At 34.6% G+C, this 19,327-nt stretch overlaps 1 protein-coding gene across 3 annotated transcripts in view; it reads left to right on the top strand.

Moving 5' to 3' along the window:
- shtn1 (shootin 1) overlaps positions 1-18,685 on the top strand; it is a 52,982-nt gene extending 34,297 nt beyond the window's left edge. For 2 of the 3 annotated variants that reach the window (XM_069189084.1, XM_069189082.1), the window contains exons 10-17: positions 4,228-4,381; positions 5,068-5,200; positions 5,606-5,697; positions 7,572-7,690; positions 7,934-7,984; positions 9,259-9,382; positions 10,394-10,547; positions 17,835-18,685. In XM_069189084.1, coding sequence (XP_069045185.1) covers positions 4,228-4,381; positions 5,068-5,200; positions 5,606-5,697; positions 7,572-7,690; positions 7,934-7,984; positions 9,259-9,382; positions 10,394-10,547; positions 17,835-17,949 — 942 coding nt within the window. In that variant the 3' untranslated portion in view covers positions 17,950-18,685. The remainder of the gene's footprint in view (positions 1-4,227; positions 4,382-5,067; positions 5,201-5,605; positions 5,698-7,571; positions 7,691-7,933; positions 7,985-9,258; positions 9,383-10,393; positions 10,548-17,834) is intronic. The other variant, XM_069189083.1, reaches the window with a different exon arrangement.
- The last annotated feature ends 642 nt before the right edge of the window (positions 18,686-19,327 follow it).

The following is a 19,327-nucleotide window of genomic DNA, read 5'->3' as shown; positions in this document are numbered from 1 at the left end:
ATGGAGAATTTGCTTTACTGTTTTACTGCTCCTTACCCCCTATTCACAGTATGATCTGTGACTTCACATTTCCCGTAAAACGCAATGTTATTATCACACACAAAGCAATAGCCTTGGCTTATAATATTTTCTGCAGAAAATAAGAGAAACAAGGCTTAACTAGGTATTCCTCAATGTGAGTCTCAGAGTGTAGAAAAGAAGCATTCATTCACAGGTGAATACTGGTTCATTAAAGTGTAAATATTGATTTTTTTTTCTCTTAAGATCTTTTTAGTTAACATAACTGGTTGTACGTGGCTGATTTGTTACAGTGGCAGTCACTGATTATTACACCCTAAATACAGAAAAAAACATGGGGAAAAACATGTAATGTGATTTGTGTCTCCTCTTAGTTTTTTTTCAAACCCTGCTAAATACTGTAAAACAGTGGAGGGAAATAAAATACAATATAATGTAGCTGTTATTTATTTAAAATCATAAAGGCAGCTTTCCTTACACTGGAGGCCTTCTTTGTATTGTACCTAATACCTTTTAATGATGCATCTAGACATACCCCATGTTGAGACTAGGAAAACTAATTTTGCTTCTAGTTTCTGCTCTATTTGAACCCAGGTTGTCATAGATGAAGTCCAGAAAAGGACTACTTTTCTGTTTTTCTCTGTTCAGACAACAACTACCTGTTATTTCTTGGAGGTTGATCACTGAGGGGTGACTGTAATGTTGGGGTGTTTTTGCTGATGAAATCTGAAGGAACTAATGTGTGGGCTTCAGAAGATGAGACACACGATCCTGCATATTTCCTGATTAAGCCAGATAGCAGATGACTGGCTTTCTATAAGTATACATTCTGTAAGGCTCAAGTGATGAAAGCTTCCTTAAAGCTGCTGCTGCAGGACATTACAACGCCCTGAAATGGAAAGGGAGCTATGAGTACTATTTGGTGTATCAAGATATTAGCATTAACTATTTCCTTAAAACTCTTTGTGCAGCACTAGGCTATACTAATTACCTAAAAACACAGGTTTTACAATTAGGGAGACTGAAGGTACAAGGAATTTCATTATTAAAGTGAGATTCTTTTTTACCCTTTGATAATTCTGTTGTTGCTGTTGTCTTCCTTTCATGGTGGAAAGCTTTATTGAATGATTTGCAAAAAGGTGAAAGATTGATAAACCTAGCATGAATAGAATTACCACCTCACCTTTTTTCCTCATACGGTTTCTGTAAATGTCTTCGACTGTTAGATTCTCACTCTTGTTTTATTTGTATACAGTTTTTATTTGTAAAACTGTCATTTTGAAGAATTAGCAGATAGACTATATGCTGTATTGTTACAATACATTTTATGTAAAGTCTGAAAATTGTTGAATATTAATATTCTTTCTAACTGAACAATATAGTGAAGTATAAATCACTTTAAGAACAGCTGTTATATTTAGAAGAATACAAAGCAGGGCTGTGTTTACTTGGATTGGCTTGTTAATTGATTAAAATATAAAGAGTATTAGGAGAGAGGCCGTGCTGATCTTTCATATCCTGCAGAATGAGGTGAGCTGTGCCTTCCATTTAAAGAACAATTAGCGCATTATTTGAGAAGGGCAAAATAAATCTGGCAATATTCCAAAGCTACTTAGAGGCAATTATCACCACATGAGCTGCTTTTGTTAGCTTTACCAACAACAGCATCCTTTCTCCTTTTAAGCTAAATATTTATTACCATATTTGTCTGAAACATAATTTCTATCTGAAGATCAAGTTTAGAAGAATACAAAAAAGTGACGCCACTTCCTGTCCAATACTTATACTGCCCAATAAGATTTTTCTTTTTCTACTACATAACATTACATCTTAGTGTATCCTGACAAGAAAAGGCCTAAATGACTAAAACTGACTGGTATGTCTGATATTATCCTATTTTAGTCTGAATATCTCATATAAAATGACATGAATGGGTTAAAGAATATAGAAGAATATTAAAGTAGATACAGAGTATTGTGGTGGCAATATTTTGTATATGCACAAGTAGCATTTACAGAGGGTCTATAGTTGAGATTTAAAAAGCTTCCCAATTCCTAACTGTAAATAATGAATGTGTCACGTACAGTAAGAAATAAATAGTATTCTATTTTTTAATAGAATAATTTGGATGAGATCTTCAATTAGCTTTTGCCAACCAAACATGCATACATATTCATTACCAAACATGTATGCCTTCCTCTTGTCTCTGCCCTTGAAGTTATAAAGAAAGGGAGATGGCAGCAGAGCTTTCATTCTCAAACCCCAGTACCAGAGAATGACACCAAAAGTCTACAGTTTTTCCCAGCTTTCAGAACCCCTCAGAAACTCTCCTCAGGTGGCAGAGAGCTGCGTTTTCTATTTGTCTGCAGCTCTTTTTCAGCACTGCTACTAAATTGGTATTTTTGTTAGTATTTTGCAAAATGCCTGCAGTCTTCAAAGATTGTCATATATTCAACATGGTGCTGCATGGGTTCTAATAAGGCCGCAGACGATGATCATATGCCTAGTTTAGAATCTCAGTGTTTAAAATGTTTACAAGCTTAAATTAAGGACTTGCTCATACGCTCTGCCAAAAATCACCTCTCTGTGCACTAAGGATAAATTTACACACTGTGAGAAGCCATGCCTACTAGAACTCTCTTTCTAGTTCTGTTAAAGACTTTGATTATGCCATTAAATAGTTTTTTTTTACAAAGGTTTGGGAAGAATGATTGCTATCAAGTTCTCCTTTAACTCTGCTGCTTTAGCTTGTAATCCTAAAGATGTCTAGGATTCAGACAAACACGCCCTGGTCAACTTTTTCATTCATTTGACCTCACTGTTGTCCATATTATAAACAAAATGGCTCTCTAATCAATTTCGTATTCTCACATTATAGGTTATCTTTATAGCATTGTTGACTCTCATTCTTATTTTCAGTTTCAGCTATTCAAGATCTAATTCTCAAATGCCCAGTTCCTTCATATTCCAAGATCATAATTTTTTAAATCATATTGTACTGCTTGGAATTGTTTCCAATATGTCCATTTATCTATAGTTAAGTGTAACTTTGTGTCTGAGTGTAACTTTGATTTTTCGTAAAAGCTAAATGGATCCCTGTATGAGTGCTTTTGCAGGTGGTTCCAACTTCCTACAACCAACCTGCTCAAGAGGGTTAAGCCAAAACAGTCTACCTTTTAATAAATATTCATAGCTTTTTCTAATAAAAATGAAGTTAATTTTTTTTCTGATTGGTTGGTGTTAAATTTGTTAAAAGAAACTAGTTTTAATATTAAATGTATTTTCCATGTTTTATGCTTTTTATTCTTTTCATGTTATTTTTTAAATGAAACATTGCAGGACTCTTTGCACTGCATGCTTCTAGACTTGATATATTGGTTTGCTTGGTAAGTGGAGTCATTTCATTTAGTCGTCTAGATTTAATTATTTTATTTTGTGTAATATCCAAGAGTGTCAGTTGTTGTTATTGCATTATAAAGTTTATAATTCAAAATACATCTGATGTATTTTATACAAAATGGCGTGTAATTATGGAGACAAAATGGAAAAGTGTTTGTGCAACTCAAATTATGTATTATAAATTAATAACTGTGGTGAATTAAAATGCTGTCTAATATAGTGAAAGAACACTTTGAGACCATGTTGTGTTATTGTGTACGTCATTGCACAGAAACTTTTGCTGAAGAGAGAAAGCAAAAAATTAAAGCAAAGGCTTGCAGGGAGCTACACGCACTTTGAAATCATTATATGCTATTTTTTATTGTTGGAAAATTTAGACCTGTACCTACATCAAGGTTAGTTGCAAAGTCTGACTGGATCATTACCTGTCATTAAGAGGATTTTCTCTAAGAAACATTACATCACTTTTGAATGGTTAGGGTTTTCACCCCTTCTGTCAAAACCACCCATTTCAAAAACTTCCATCATGGTCTTTGTGCGCTGCAGGTTAATGTTTAGCTGCATTCTTGTTGATGTGAAAGGCTTTATTAGCTAAAAAAAATTCAATGCTCTTTGATTTCCTCAGATATGGTATTTGATTGTTTCATTTTACATTAAAGTTATTAATTTATAATGCATAATTTAAGTTCAATACACATTTTACTTTTTTTTCCACCCATAGTTATCTCCATTTTATATGCAGTCTTATTTCTACTTTTTTGGCGGGCCTTGGGAATAAGGGAATGGGCTAAGCTCTGGTGTTCTTGTCAGATGAAGACTGTTCGTCAGCAGCTCCAGGACTCCACACTGCTGAAGGAGATGGGGGTTCTGCAGCAGAAAGTGGAACTGCTAGAGGAGGAGAAGAAGGATTGGGAAGACAAGTACCAGAAGACAGATGAACAGGCTAGGGACCTCAGACATAGAGGTGAGCAGGAGGAGACTGCAACAATACCTGCTTTCTTAGGCACACGTATACAAGAAACCAATATCCTGACAAACATTGTTTCAATAACTTTCAAAAAGCATTTCATGGAAACCATGAAATGTTCCCTTCATCAAGCCAGTAAATGATTGCTGCTCTGTAGTGTGAAAATAATAAAATTCTCTTTTGCACTGTTTGTTCTATATGCATTATTTTCTATTTTTTCTGAATTGTATTTAAAATGATAAATATCTTTCCTATATTAAGACATTTTACACTTGCAACTGTATATACAGCTCACCGATTCATAATTATACATTTGACTGAACATTCAAGTTTACTTATGGAAAGTATCTGTAATATCTGTCCACTAACAATAAGCTGCTGCTTAAATATAAATGGCTTTTTTAAAAAATATTTCAAATAAACAAAAACTAAAGGAAAGCAATTTTCAGAATGCATTTTTTTTTTACTTTTGTCTTAATTTGAACCTTTTAAACTTTTACAGTTGTTGACAGAAAATAGGAAGCACATTCTGCTGTGGAGTAAAACATTTTTGTGTTAAAACGCACTAAAATCAGATATGAGACATAAAATTCAGAGCCTCATCTTCTGTAATCTTGAACAATTTGCCATGCCAAAATGCATTGCAGTAAACTGCCTTTTTATTGTTTTCTTTTGACTTTCAGTGGAAGAGCTACAGAAGCGACTGCAAATGGCTGTCAATCCTCTGCCCTCCCCAGCTCCCCCTCCCCCCCCTCCTCCTCCTCCCCCTCCCCCCCCCCCTCTGCCTCTGAACCCCTCACCATCTAATCCTCTCAGGTGAGCTGTCTGTTCTCCTGAGCACCAAAACGCAAACTCCTGCGTCTCCCGAGACTGCCAGCAGCAGTCCAAGTCAAGATTTCGTGCCGAAATTTCTAAATGAATATTTTTTAATCTGCCTTTCTGCTCATTCCTCTTTTTTATTTTTTATTTGTTTACCTACCTCTCTGGTAGCTCTTCTTAAATGGTTATTTAACAATGCAGTTCCAAAAATAAATCGGAATGAAATGAAAACTGAATGAAAGGACATAGCAGAAATAGCTGTTTATTAGGAGTTTTATATTGACTTATACAGAATGCTATAAAGCATATAAAGAATGCTGTACAGGAGAAATCAGAAAATACACATATGTTTGCTCAACACGCATATAACATTATATTTTGCACTGTCTCAATCCTTTCAAGCTCTCTCCTCGCCATTATTCGGAAAAAACGACTGGCTGGGAATTATCCCACAACAGGAGCTGGAGCACAAGAACCAACACTGAAAGAATCGGGTAAAGATTTGTACTGGGAAGAATTATTGTGTGATGGTTTCTCATGAGTAGCGATAAAGATAAGAATTTGTGTACGTAATAAGGAAATTCTTAGTCACCTTCATACTCTGTAAGTAAGATATATAATTGGTTATTATTATTTTGCCATCTTTTGTCAAAAGTCAAAATGACTGTGACGTCAAATATTTATTTCAGCTCAGTTATACGGAAGAAACATGAATGGTACAGTACCACCAAAATTATTTGTAAATGTAAAAGAAGAGCATGGGGGGGAGAAAAAATGCAGTTTTGAGTAATGAAGTAAGTGATGTCACATAAGACCACATAGTGTTGGCAAACTGTGGAAACAAGGTTTAAGAACATCTAAATCTGCTCTAAGATGGCCAGACCCCTTAGTCCTCTCTCTATGGGGTCTTATGGGCTACAGATAATTCTGAAGGGGCAAAAAGATAGTTTATCATCCAGACTCCAGCATATTTATAAATAAGTAAAGCTATTTATGCTTAATGATTTTTTTTCTTTCTCAAAATTCAGAATGAAAACAGTGAAGGACATGTTCTTGTCTTTCATCATTATTTTTCATTTGTCAAGCTAAACATTGGTATCCTAGTTAATTAACATTGAATGAGCATTTCAGTGTTTTGTAAAGAATCGTGAGGCATGAATATCATTGCAATGTATAAATTATGAGAAGGTCATTGCAGATATTTTATTTTAATCCTTTTCATTCTGATTTGGCCTACAAAGGGAAAGATACTGGCAATATGTATGGCTTGAAAATTCCTTCCTGTAATGTTGATAGAGTAAAGCTGTATCTGTAAATGTGTATATTTGAATGAAAGCTTTTCATTCTGCATTTCAGAGCAATAGGTACAGGAGAAAGGTGAAGCTATTCATTTCTTGTGAAAAATGGCAAAACACATGTTCAGACTGAAGTTTGTGGAGCTGAGTCAGTATTGCAAAAAGCCCTTAAAGGAAATTTTGTGCTGAGTGGACCTTGTATGCACCTTAGTTTAGTTCCTTTTAAAGGTGTTTTTGACATACATAAACCACCCACCCATCCGCAGTACTGCTTTAATGAACTAGGAAAAACAGTTTTGCCTCCTGTGTTTTAGAAGATAATAGAAGGCAGTTCCTCCAAGGATATTTACTTTTCAGAAATGTAAGTGGCATAGCTAGACAAAAGCTCTCCTACCTCTTCATTTTCAGTTGTGCTATTTAAAATCTTAATTTCTTAACTCCATGCTCAAGGGCAAAGGCAAATATAATGTCAACTGTTAATCACCTGAATGCACCTAGACACTAACAGAAATAAATATTGCATAGTTTAAACTAACATACCATTTAAAATATTTAATCAATTACTTAGTCCATTTTCACAATTCTAGGTGCATTCTGAAAGAAACAGTTTGTCTTCTAAAGTATGAGGGACGCTGATGGATGTCTCTATAAATGAACTTTATGCTGGATATAGGTCACCAACAAGTATACCTAATAAAATATATATGTGCCATACCTTCCCATATATGCAATTTGTTTATGTAGTTCCATACGACCTGAATGAAAGAAGAATTTTACTATCGATCATATTTCAAGGGGGAGTGGTGAAAATGTAGACTTCCATCCTGTCTCCACTACACCACTCCTGGTCAATGTAACACACACACATGTATCACAATGGCCACATCATATAATATAATAAGAAATAGTACTGATTTATTGATTGTCATGACAACTAGAGTTATCAATAATTGTAAAGGAATCAAAAATACATTACAGAAAATACAGACAATTGTTACATTAACTCACAAATCTTACTTTCCATGGAAACTGGTGTTTTCACATTTCCACTGATATAATGTTTTACATTTCAGCAGGAGGGGAAGTGGTAGACGTACGAAAACAAGCAGTGGATGAAATGATGGAGAGGATTAAAAAGGGCATTCAACTCAGACCTGTTACCCAGGCTGCTAACAGGACTAGAGCAACACAGGTACTTCCATCATTTTGACTCTGTGCTGGAATTAAAAAACAGAAGCTGTAAGAATAAAGGGAATATTGGTTTGCCGTTTCATATTTGCTCATAACATCAGTTGAACTAAAAGTGATAGATTTATTTGACATTATAGCTTTGGTATGAGTAAGACATTGATCATTAGTGTTACATCAGCGTTCTTCCCCTATGTGCTGTAATTTTGAATTGATAATATGGGCATATTTGTGTTTTCATTTCTAGATGGAAAGGAAGCCATCTAATAGTGCTCTCCAGGAGTTGAAGGGAGTTCTGGTAATGTTGGATTTGCTGTCACTTTCCTAACTTTTTCATCCCACCATGTATGATGTACAAGAGAAAGCAACACTTTTTTTTGCAAAGGAACCAAGTTTCTTAATGATCATTTGGCTGCATTAATCTGCGAGGAGTGTAGGATTTCATAAAGGAACTCTTTTCTGCTTGACATTCAGATTGAGCTCTGTGGTCCAAACAGTGCCATTCTGAATCTAGACTGTCATTAGCTGGCTGTTTCAAAGATTTTCCAAAAAAAGCAACTAAGGACATCCATCTTTCCTTGCTTCGTGATCCTGGTGCCTATCTTGTTATCCATTTACAGGGTTATTAGTGAAAATTGTGAGTCCTTTCGTCGACGCTTTATTTGTCTGATATGGCACTAGTCTTTCAGGCCTACAGGGTAAAAAATGGTAGACAACTCACTATTGTTCATTTTGGAGGAAGGCATGCAGGTTATCTATATTGTGCTGAGATTGTGCAAGACTTATAGAAATGATCTAAGTTGATCTGACATTTTACAGTGTCAGTGTGGGATATCGATATAATTTTTGAATCAAAATGTAATTTTCTTAATCCTGGTACTGAAAGAAATGGTTTGTATATACAGTGAAAACAATGCAGCAACACTATATACAGTATTTGTGCTGTTGCAGTATTTTACAGGTTGGACAAAATAATGATAAACTCATATTTTAAAGTAAATTTCAAAGTATTCTACACATTTCATATTAATTTCGGTAATAACTACCAACATGTCTAAACTACATGAGAAAGCTAATGGAGTTTGAAAGAGGTCAGATGTTGGTGCCTGAACTGTAAGTATTACAAAATTGTTTTTTTGTATGCGTCTGTCTGATTAAAGCCAAAGGAAGCCTTCAACTCGCACTGCCTGTTCTAAACACGGTGGGATCCAAACGTGGTGGATCTGTTATGGTACGGTTATCCATCACATGGGAGTTATTGGATCCAATTATTACTTTGCATGGTCAATTACCATTGATTAATTTGTCCAATCTGTGTATATATGCATGCATGCGTGTAAACTATATGTTACATATTTGTTTTCAGCAAGAATAAACATGTATAATTATTGCAGGTTTTGACGGGTTAAAAGTTCTTGATTCCATGGGGTCTTACTATCTAGTTCTTTTGAAAATGTCTGAATATAACAGTTAACTATATCTTTATTTTAACCTGGTTGATGTTCTTAGTTTGACTGCACATATCGGCCGATTGCTTTGACTGCGTTGCCCATTGTTTTTGTGCTTACTTAGGACACAATGAAGATATCATCCCAGGCTCAGTACAGAAATGTGTCTAAGGTAAAGGTTGCACAGACTGAGCTGGAAAAGATACTACTAAGACGAAGGTGTGCGTGTGAACAGACAGAAGAAAGCCGTGAGTAAAATACAAAGGGCTATAGCATGTGGCTCTTATGGGCAGTAATATGTTTTTTAATTCTAGACTTCAATTTCCTTATTCTAAATTAATTTGATCACATTAGCCTCAAATAAATCCATTTACCAAAAAGCAGGAAGTCCTAATAAAAAGCTTGCAAATCATTTTTAACATTTTGATGATCTTAAAAATGTTTTTAATTTTGTAGCAATTGAATAGGAAAGAAACAGGTTAGTTTCTTAATTTTTTAACCAATAGTTCTGTAAAGCTTTCCAATTAGTGTGCTCCAAAGTTGACAGGAACATCAGGGAAAGCCAGGGTATTGTTGTTTCTTAAACACTATGTGAATACGATTAATGGTGATTAGTGCAGTGAGCAGTTAGATTGTGATAGCATAAACCCTACAGATGGTGTTCTACTGTACTTTTATGAGAAATGTTAATCTTTTTATAAGTCTTAGACAAATATTTGAGTGCTGTGGTTTGTTTTAAACATGCATATTGCTGGGAGTGAGAAGAAGCTCTCCAAATGACCAGACTTGATTCATGTTATTGGTAAACCACTATTCCCTGAGTGGAACCTATTTTTTATGGTTTCTAGATGAGCTTCAATATTTTCTGACTGGTTAACTATTTCATGCATGCACAGCTAAACGTGTGAATGTTCACATCATCCTCACATCATCAACTCTTAGGTCAAAAGTGTTTTTTCTCATTTTTAAATTCCAGGATAATTTTAAAATAGCAGTGGCAAAGCTTTTAGATCAAATGGTTGTGAATACCTGTTTTTAACAGGTAACAGTTCTTTTCTCTACTTTACACTGGTTTTTGTGCCTCTTAAAAACATATATTTCAATGTATACTGTATAATGATTAGTAGTTTTCAGTTATTCTAAATTTTGTTAACCATCTAAATTTAAAATTATGAAAATCAAATAAAAAAACAGATAAAGACATTTGCTCACGTTTGAAAAATAAAAGTAATTGAAAACGTATTGTTTGCTTTGTGAAGGCTTGCAGTCGACTCAAAACCCGTTGCACAGCAGTGTCAGCGGTGACATTGACAGAGTAAACAAGACAGATCAGAATGCAGAGCTGAAAACGGGGGACTGGACTCAGTCCCATGGAGATGGAGAAACACACACCAGCATGCTGCCACTGCCTCTGTGAGTATACTGTAGCTACCGATGTGTTTTTAGTACTGCTGGACAGTGCACATAACAAACCAATGTTTAGTCATAAAAATGGCTACAAATAATCAGCAGCTTGTGGCTTTGTCGCTACTAACAGGGTTTCAACACAGAAGGTTTAATAAATCTTACATTTGAAGGTTTTTCCTCAGCTACTCATAACAGAAATCCACCTTGCCTTATCGCAGATAAGGGTTTTTCACTTTTAAATTGAGTTTTAATTTCTTCAACACAAACGGGGTCCTTCAAAGGGGATGAAACATCTTTGCTTTAAACATTTCTTCAATGCAGTGTTAGATTGTATGTACAGAAAACATCTTATAGCGGTAGAGCACGTCATTACTGAAGTACTGGGATCGTAAAATTAGAAAAAATATATTTTTTTATATGCCAGCTTTCAAAAGTATTAATTTGTAAAACTTCTGGATTTCAAAGTAAAGGCAAAATATGAATAAAGATACCCAGCATTATTTTTATTGTGTGGAAATGCAAAGGTGTATTTCATAGCCTTGAATGTTTGCCAAGCAATTGTGCCTATAAATTGGTCTGTCTAGGCCAGTTTTTAACCTTCTGAAAGCTTTCTAGTCTGTAATTACAAGGTCCTGTTTTTATAAATGGTAGATTTTTGTTTGCTGTGTCTTCTTGCATCAATTATGTTTCCTAAAAAGAAATAATTTTGGTATAGGATTTAACTCCCCCCCCCACGGCAGCAGCAAAACAGTATTTTTTATGTCCCATGTAGTCAAACATATATATTAACATTTTTCATAACACAGTAAAATCAGTATCTGATTTTACTTCTAGTTTACTTCCTCTTTATTAGAAATTGCCAGACTTCCAAGGGTACAGGAGGACAGCTGAACTTACTACAATATGTAAAGTACACTTTTTTGCACATGATCAAAAAGTAATTTAACATATTTACAGCTGTGACACAGTTTGCAAATAATCATTTAAAAAGCATGAACATTTCTGTTGTCTGTTATTTTTCCCAAATAAATGAATATTTCTAAATTGCCAAGAGTAAATTACACTTCTCTATGACTGTAGAATAGCAGCTCCATTTATCCCAGTTACATTTTTTACCCCTTTTTTTGACTGATCTACTGTGTTTTGAAGTTTGGCTCCAAATGTCCCCACTAATTGTACTGTTGCAAAGTGCATCTGTAGAATTGTGATAAAAACACACTTATATACATAACCCTTTGTCATTTAACCTGGGAACAATTGAAATTATTTGAGCATCAAGTATTTTTTAAGAAGTGGATATCTGCAAAGTATGTGAAAATTTTCAGATGAGAATTAGGTTGAAAACTCTAGGTCCATGAGCTGTTGGCTTGAGTATTATTGAGTATTATTTGGGGACCAGGCTACTGTAGAAATCAAGAAGTTTTAAAATCCATTTTAAAATCCATTTTAAAATCCGCTTCAGTTGTACTTCCAGGTATGTGTTGCAGTGGAATTGAATTCAGGATCAATTTGTTGCCTAATAATGCCCTAGAGTCTGACAGAATAAGCTAGCAGTTTGGTTTTTAGTTTCTTCACACAGACTTCAGGCAATTTGTCTTATCTGAATAATAGGGAAAAAAGGAAGCAAAGAACAGGAATCAGGTTGGTGTGGCATTGTGCAGGGCATTAATTAAAGCTTTGAGTTTCCTGTGCTGTCATGTACAGCCTGCCAGAGAAAAGGGGGCTAACTTGTCCACGATTACTGAGGAAATTCAATTCTGATCCCTTCTTGTGTAAATGTTATTCCTGTTTATCCCTTGAATATCCCAGGTCGCTTCAATAAACTTGGGGGAGGGGGGTGGGTGGGGGGGCTGGTTTCACATCACGTCTGGATGTTTCATCTAATCAGAGTTGATGTTACAGCATCTTCTTCTGTCTGGCCCTTGGTAAATATGGAGGAAGCCACAAAATGTCAAAAGTAGGAAGGCCCTATGCACTCCTCCTTTCTTCTTTCACTAAATTTATTTTACAGCCAATTTGCCCTCAACAATGGCCTTGCATATTGAGGCCAGCCTGAGGGTCAGGGAGATTTGTGTGAACTGAGAATTCTCTCGGAAATGATTCATTGTGAACCAATGATGGGATATTTTATCCCTCCATTTTCTCATGGTGAAGAAAGATGAGGGTAAATTAACTTCAGAATGACAGAGGAGAGACTGTCTCTAAAAACCAGGGCTCTTTGAGTAAACTGTTTTAGATGAAGAAAGAAAAAAGACCTTTGTACAAATGGATGCTTATAAAAGCTGTCTGAGAAAGCTTTTAATGTGTTTAAAGCAGTGAACTTTGGGCTCTTTTAGCTGTTGTTAATTTAATATTTGGACAGGGTTATTTAATTTGCCATAGAAATATCTCGCACTTTGGTGAATACTGGACACTGACAGGAATGTGACTACATACTATCAATTTTAGGCTTAAAAGCAAGTATAAGCTCAAAGGTACACATTCTTAGGAGTATGGCTTTCATGCATGTTTGCTCATAAAGCCTGGAGCCTATAATAATAAACACATGAATGAAAATTTCTTTTTTGCAAGACTAAACCAAACCACCTTGTAGTTCAGTTTTATTTTTATGCTATCTTTACATCTGTTCTAAATCTTTGCAATTAAATGTCTTTTTCCTGTCAGCCCTGCAATTTTAATCAGTTTGTAGTGGTCATTATTCTCCATTCCATCGTTTGTTTCATTTTTCACAAACTAAAACTCAGATTTAAACAAGTCCCCGTTTATTTTAGTTTATACTTGGTTTAATGCCAAAGAATTATGATTGATGAAAAGTGTGATAGTCAGATGTTATGAAACACTTTTTTAATACTGCTAAAGAGTCTGTGATTGAGTGCTTGAAAGCTCTGGTGAAATACAGTAAATTACACACTCTATTCTTCCATAAAGACACACCATGGAGAGACGCAGTATAAAATGTGTATTGATTGACAAGCTGTAAACATTCTGTCAATCCAGCAGTGCAGGACAGGCTAGACAATTATCAGGCAGAGCACTGCATTAATAGGGCCTATTTGTGATTTTTTTGCCAGTTGCTTTAGAGCAGCTGCAATACCATTTGTCGACACAATGTAAAGTTTCTTAAGGATCGGCAATTAGGAAGCACCTTTTGCAGGAAACACTTAATTTAGTGTATTTTGTTAGTCATTTCATTTATTTTCTAAACAGGGTAATTGCCTAGTGGGGAGCCATTTCTCTGAGCACTGGAGTGGACTACTTGTTTGCACCCTTCTGAATCCCCCCACGCAGACACTGATTAGAGGATTTCTACATTCTGCACCACTCTTAGTTCTTAACCAGCAGCAGCTTTAATAGAAGGGAACAATGCAATTCTGGGGATAGAGGTCTCAGCAACAGGTGCTGTGAAGTCATTGGCCATTTAACTAATACTGCTCTCACTGATACAGCTGAAAACCACTTTATACTGTTTTTAAGCTTTCTCGTATCTATTGTGTAGTACATCTTAAGAGTTAAAAAAGAAGTGTTTTACATTACAGTTCCAAATAGCCCTATGGTAGATCTTATATTTTATGGAGCTTTAAGTTCTTTTATTAAGTCAATCCTAATATTGTTATAGGCCATTACTAGTAGTAGTAGAAGAAAAACAATGGTGATGAAAGATCCATAAATATCCACATTTTAACATTTCATTTGCTAAAGGGTCTGTTTCTGCTGATTTTGTGTCATGATATTATTTCATATTTACAAAGTGATAAATTAGAATCTGTCATTTAAAGGAAAAGAAAAGGAGATTTTAAGGTTAAATGTAAATGTTGTTATTCCAGAAGCACATGTATACTCATAAAAAGCAGAAACAGTGCATATTTAAAGTTGGAAGCAAATACTGCAAACACTGATTTATGGAACTGTTGTTTCACCAGGAGTCTAATTTGGGATTATCTGGTAAAACTCCTGCAGATGATGACTGAAGCTTTGTCTGATAGGAGTGGAAGAACATATGAACAAGACGTTCCTGTAGTTTCAGGGATATAGTGTTATCTGACATAGCCTACAGTAGTGCTATTTCTTGCCATCCTGCTTCAGTGATTTGGCTCTGGCCATCTCTGTGGAAAACAAAGAACTGCATGCAGAGTTATGGCTGATTCAGCCCTTTTAGTGAAGTTTTTACAAGAATCTTCTACCTTTACTCACGCAAACTAAGCAGGGATTAATTCTCCTGTATCACTGCTGCAGGCTGTGAAGATGCAATATGACACAGACTGCTTTGACATAAGCAATTAACGTGCAAGGGCTGGGTTGATAGAACAGGTTCTGTTGTTTTGCACATGTCATTGGTCTTTCTGTCTTTCTTTCGTTATCTTAAGCTGCCACTTTTGTCAAAAAATAAGAAATGGCACAATTTGACAAATTGTGCAACGTCATTGGTTTAGAAATAAATGGATCCCCAGAGAGAAATTCTGATCCAGTAAGGCTGTGTGCTCAGCCTTAATATTTTGACACATTCTTTCTTAAGCAAAATAACCAAGTGAGCAAAAGGTATTTTAAAAATAAATGTTAATTTCACAGATTTAAAAAGTTACCGCTTCAAAATAAATACAATGAAAGCTTTGCTTCTCAAATATTATTTCTTTCCTGGAAACGTCAAAATTCAGTGACTTTTGACTTCCCTGACTTTCCAGTTAAATGGATCCACAGGTACAGAGTGGGTAATTTATTAGAATTAAAAGAAAATAAATCTACATATTTTAACATTTCGTTTAAAAATAGATTACTAGTGGGAGTTATGTTTTTGTTTTTAGACTGTATAGAATAAAAGCTGTTAACAGAACAGAAATGGACTTTTGTTTTTCATTTGATTAATGTGCCATGAAATTGGTTTAAGCTATATGGTTCAGCTATTTATTCTTACTGAAAAATATTTGAATACTTGGATAAGAGTGCACATTAACAATAAAAGCTGGCAAACATGATTGCTACATAAACAATTATAACTGAATCCCTTGATACACCACCAAAATGTATTAAAAATATTTGTGGTGGTACATTAGTATTGGTGCTTTTTATGCCTGATTCACTCCCAAAGTTTGCATTTAAAACTTCAAAATTCAGCAGTTTTCTTTAGTAAATGACTCATGTTAAGAACTGAGCATGAGTACAACACTGAATTAACAGTCATAGAAAAAAATGTTTGGATGGTTCAGTGGAGTTGAAATGCCCAATTAATTAAGAAATGTATTTATGATACTGTAGTGTCATGTCCATACATATTGGATTCATCATTCTTTTTACTATTTCTGTATTTTATGTTTTTTCTTCACCCAGTATAGCCGGGTCTACTGTACTGTATGTCTCTAAATTTCCTTTAAAAATGTGAGACTTATGGTAAGATAATAAGTCAGTTAAATCAAAATACATTTAGACCTTGAAATTGTTGATAACTGCATTTTTTCATTGAGCACAAACTCTGCCTCCTGGATGTGAGTGCAGGTGAGACGAAGTGTTGTGTACAGTATGTAATCAGATCACATCTTCAGCCAATAGGACAGAACAGGTACTGCTCTAGCCTCCCTTCTCTGAGATTCTTCAAATGTGGCATGCTTTTTCAGGTATTGTTGAATTTTTTAAGCTCTCCATTCTATTGTTGCTGAAATTGATTTCCAATTTTTAAGTCTTTGTGAAATGATAATAAGAGGCTCTGAATGGCTAAGGAGCAAAAATCCAATTGCTTTGAAACTTTTTTCTAGATAAGAACCACTTTTTCAGAAGCAGTAAGTGCTCATCTTCTTAACCTCCATTTTGCAAAGAATAACGCTAAATAATAGTGTGTTTTGACAAAATGTGTCTTATAGACCTTTGTGATTTTCTGTATATATTTATGTTGCATGCATGTGACCTATATCCTTGGCATTGGTTTACTTGAGATGGAATAATTCACATAAAAATGCCAATTGAAAAGAAAACATTAGTAAAAGCCGGTAAGATACAGGTAGCATTAAAGGTGAATTTACTGATCATTTGTGGCTTCATGCTAGAAACCTGGCCTCTTGTCCATTTTTAATTTCCTTGTCCTTTATATTGCTACTTAATCCATGAAGATTTATTTTAACTGATAATGTATGATGCCAGGGGATAAGTCAATTTTGAAAAATTTGAAAAAAAGGATGGACATCCAGTCCTTATGCAGTGCTTAATACTGTGCTTCAAAGTTTTAAAACGGTGTCTGTGTACTTTATTGTCATTACATTTGTTGAAAATATGAAGAGCACTCTTTTCCGCTGCTTTACAATATAGCTGTGGGGCAAAGCGACCTCTTGTACTTTTGTGTAGCTGTGCAAATGATACAACCTTGCAATTAACACCACGGTGAAAACATATTCTTCTACTTTGTACATAGATACAAAATAAGCTATATCATGTACAGTATACAGCTGATGTTCCTTTTTATTTATGGTGTGGTATTTTTATTATGGTATAATTCCAGAGAAGCGTGATTTTCATCAGTCCATGCCTCAAAGATAGCAGATGGCTGCATCCATTTCACAACTGACCCAAGGATTAACATAACTTTCTTTTTAACAGAATAATTTCAAATTAAATGACTTAATTTTTTTAATTTTTCAATCCACAAAAGGTTAAACTCTGTTTAGAAAGGAGACTATAAATACATTTCATTAATGGCAACATACTTGTTAATAAAGTATATGCAACAGTGTTAATTCCATTTGTTTATGTTGCAGTTCATAGACAGTCCATGATCTAAAATGTCACTTTGGTTTCATTAGAGTAGTGTTTTTCTTATAAAACATGTTGAAATGTGTCACAGAAATGAGAAGATCCAAAGAACTGTTGCTATAGCCAGTTCTCTTTGACACTGTTTATTGTTGAAATTTGGTGGTTATTTTTTAATGTTTTTATGTACAGCTGTGTACTTTAGGTTCTCTTCATAATGTATGAATTAATAATTACATGTGGTCCCCAAAACAAGTCTAGTGTCAAGACTAAAAGAGCTTTGTCTGCTGAGTTGGAATGTGCTTCAGTTGCTTCATATCTTACGGTTGACAAATCATCTGGTTGTAAGAATTTACTGCAAACTGCATGACGGGCTTGTGTGTAGTATGTTGCACCAGTTTAAAGATCTTTTCTTAGTTATGCTTTCTAGCAAATAATCATTAAAATTGTAATGAAATGCATTTCCAAGATTTTGTTAAATCCAGCATAAGTTCATTAAAATGATTGCACATACTAAGAACATATTATTATTGTAACATATTAGAACAATTTATATTTTTTTAGGGATGGACACTGTGAACCTTCATTGCCTGCTAAAGAAAAGTGGACCAACGAAGGGAACAAAAAAAGTGGACAAACGAGTTGTGAAAACATCTCTGAATATAGCAGCAACTGCTGATTAAAGGAATATACATCAAGACTCCAGCTTGATTCCAAGTGGACATAGCCTACAGTATGTTTTATGTCTGTCCAAGTTCATGTGTGTTACATGATCTGTCAACAGCATTTCAGCTTACAGTAAGCAAGGTGAAAAATTATGATAATTGCTTTATTTCATAGATACCTATCCCTTTAATTTTAAAAATACCAAAGCAAGTCAATATGTTTAGTTGTACTACTTTACATTTTAGTTGTTCATTTACACTAAAATATTTACCTCTTTGGTATTCTATTTTTATTCTATGAACTCAAAATTTTGATTGTTGAGTCTTTGAGATGTGCTGATCAAATGTATAAAAGCCGGAACTATTTTCTGTTAACAAAGGAAACTAAATGAAACTATCGTAGAAACTACGGTACTTTGTGTCAAGAGATAATTATATATTTAAAAAATAAGAAATGGCTACTTTAACAAATTTAAATTTAAATCTAATTTTACTTAAATCATCTCTATGATTTTATCAATTTGAAATATTACTCACTTTTTGTGTGTTAGTTAATTTTGTGATTATTTACAGAAGCTACCAGGCCTAATCACCTCATCCTTAAAGCCCTTCAAGGTGTCATACAGTACATCTGTTTAAAGTACAATAAACATAAACCATGTTTGAAATGTCTTGACAGTCAGACTGGATCATGAATTATTAAACATGTATAGTACTTTATGTAAAACAGAGTAAATGACATTAAAATCACAGTAGAGTGTTTGGTCAGTTACTGTTACCATGGTAACAATATTAGCTCAAATCCATAAAGATATATATTTTTAGTGATTTAAAATTATATTTATTCTAAGAAACCTACAGGAAAAAGACAATGAAAAGCCTGCAACAGAAAAATTGTCGTCCTTCATCAGGTATCTGTTTTCTTTATGGATGGTATTTCTTTATCTGCTACTTCCTAACATCCGATAAGTCTTCTTTTGGACATTTTACATGTACTGTAGGTTTATAATGGAAGTAATCATTTGTGCTTTTGAGTATTGTGTTCTCCCCATGCATACTGGTGCTTCAATTCTAAAATCTTTGCTGTGTCTGTTAACAGATTTTTTTCCCAGTGAGGTGTCAGCCTCACAGAAAATGGGCACCTCTGTACCAGTCAGGGCAACATCATATTGTGCCAACATTGAGTATGAATGGATTCTGGCACATCTTTTTACAGTATCTATAGAATGAATGTGACATGCCTTCTTAAGATTGCCAGCAGTTTTCTGCAGTGTTGTGACAGTCATAAGAATGTATTGGGTAGTTAATATTCCTTTATAGAACGGTAGGTGTGACTATCCAGTAGCTCAAATCACAACCCCCCACAAAAGATATTAGGGACCCACTATATGC

The sequence above is a fragment of the Lepisosteus oculatus genome, chromosome 4 (genome assembly GCF_040954835.1).
Source record: "Lepisosteus oculatus isolate fLepOcu1 chromosome 4, fLepOcu1.hap2, whole genome shotgun sequence".
Taxonomy (NCBI): domain Eukaryota; kingdom Metazoa; phylum Chordata; class Actinopteri; order Semionotiformes; family Lepisosteidae; genus Lepisosteus; species Lepisosteus oculatus.
The sequence above is the reverse complement of the archived record's forward strand: the minus strand, read 5'-3'. Positions and strand labels throughout refer to the sequence as shown.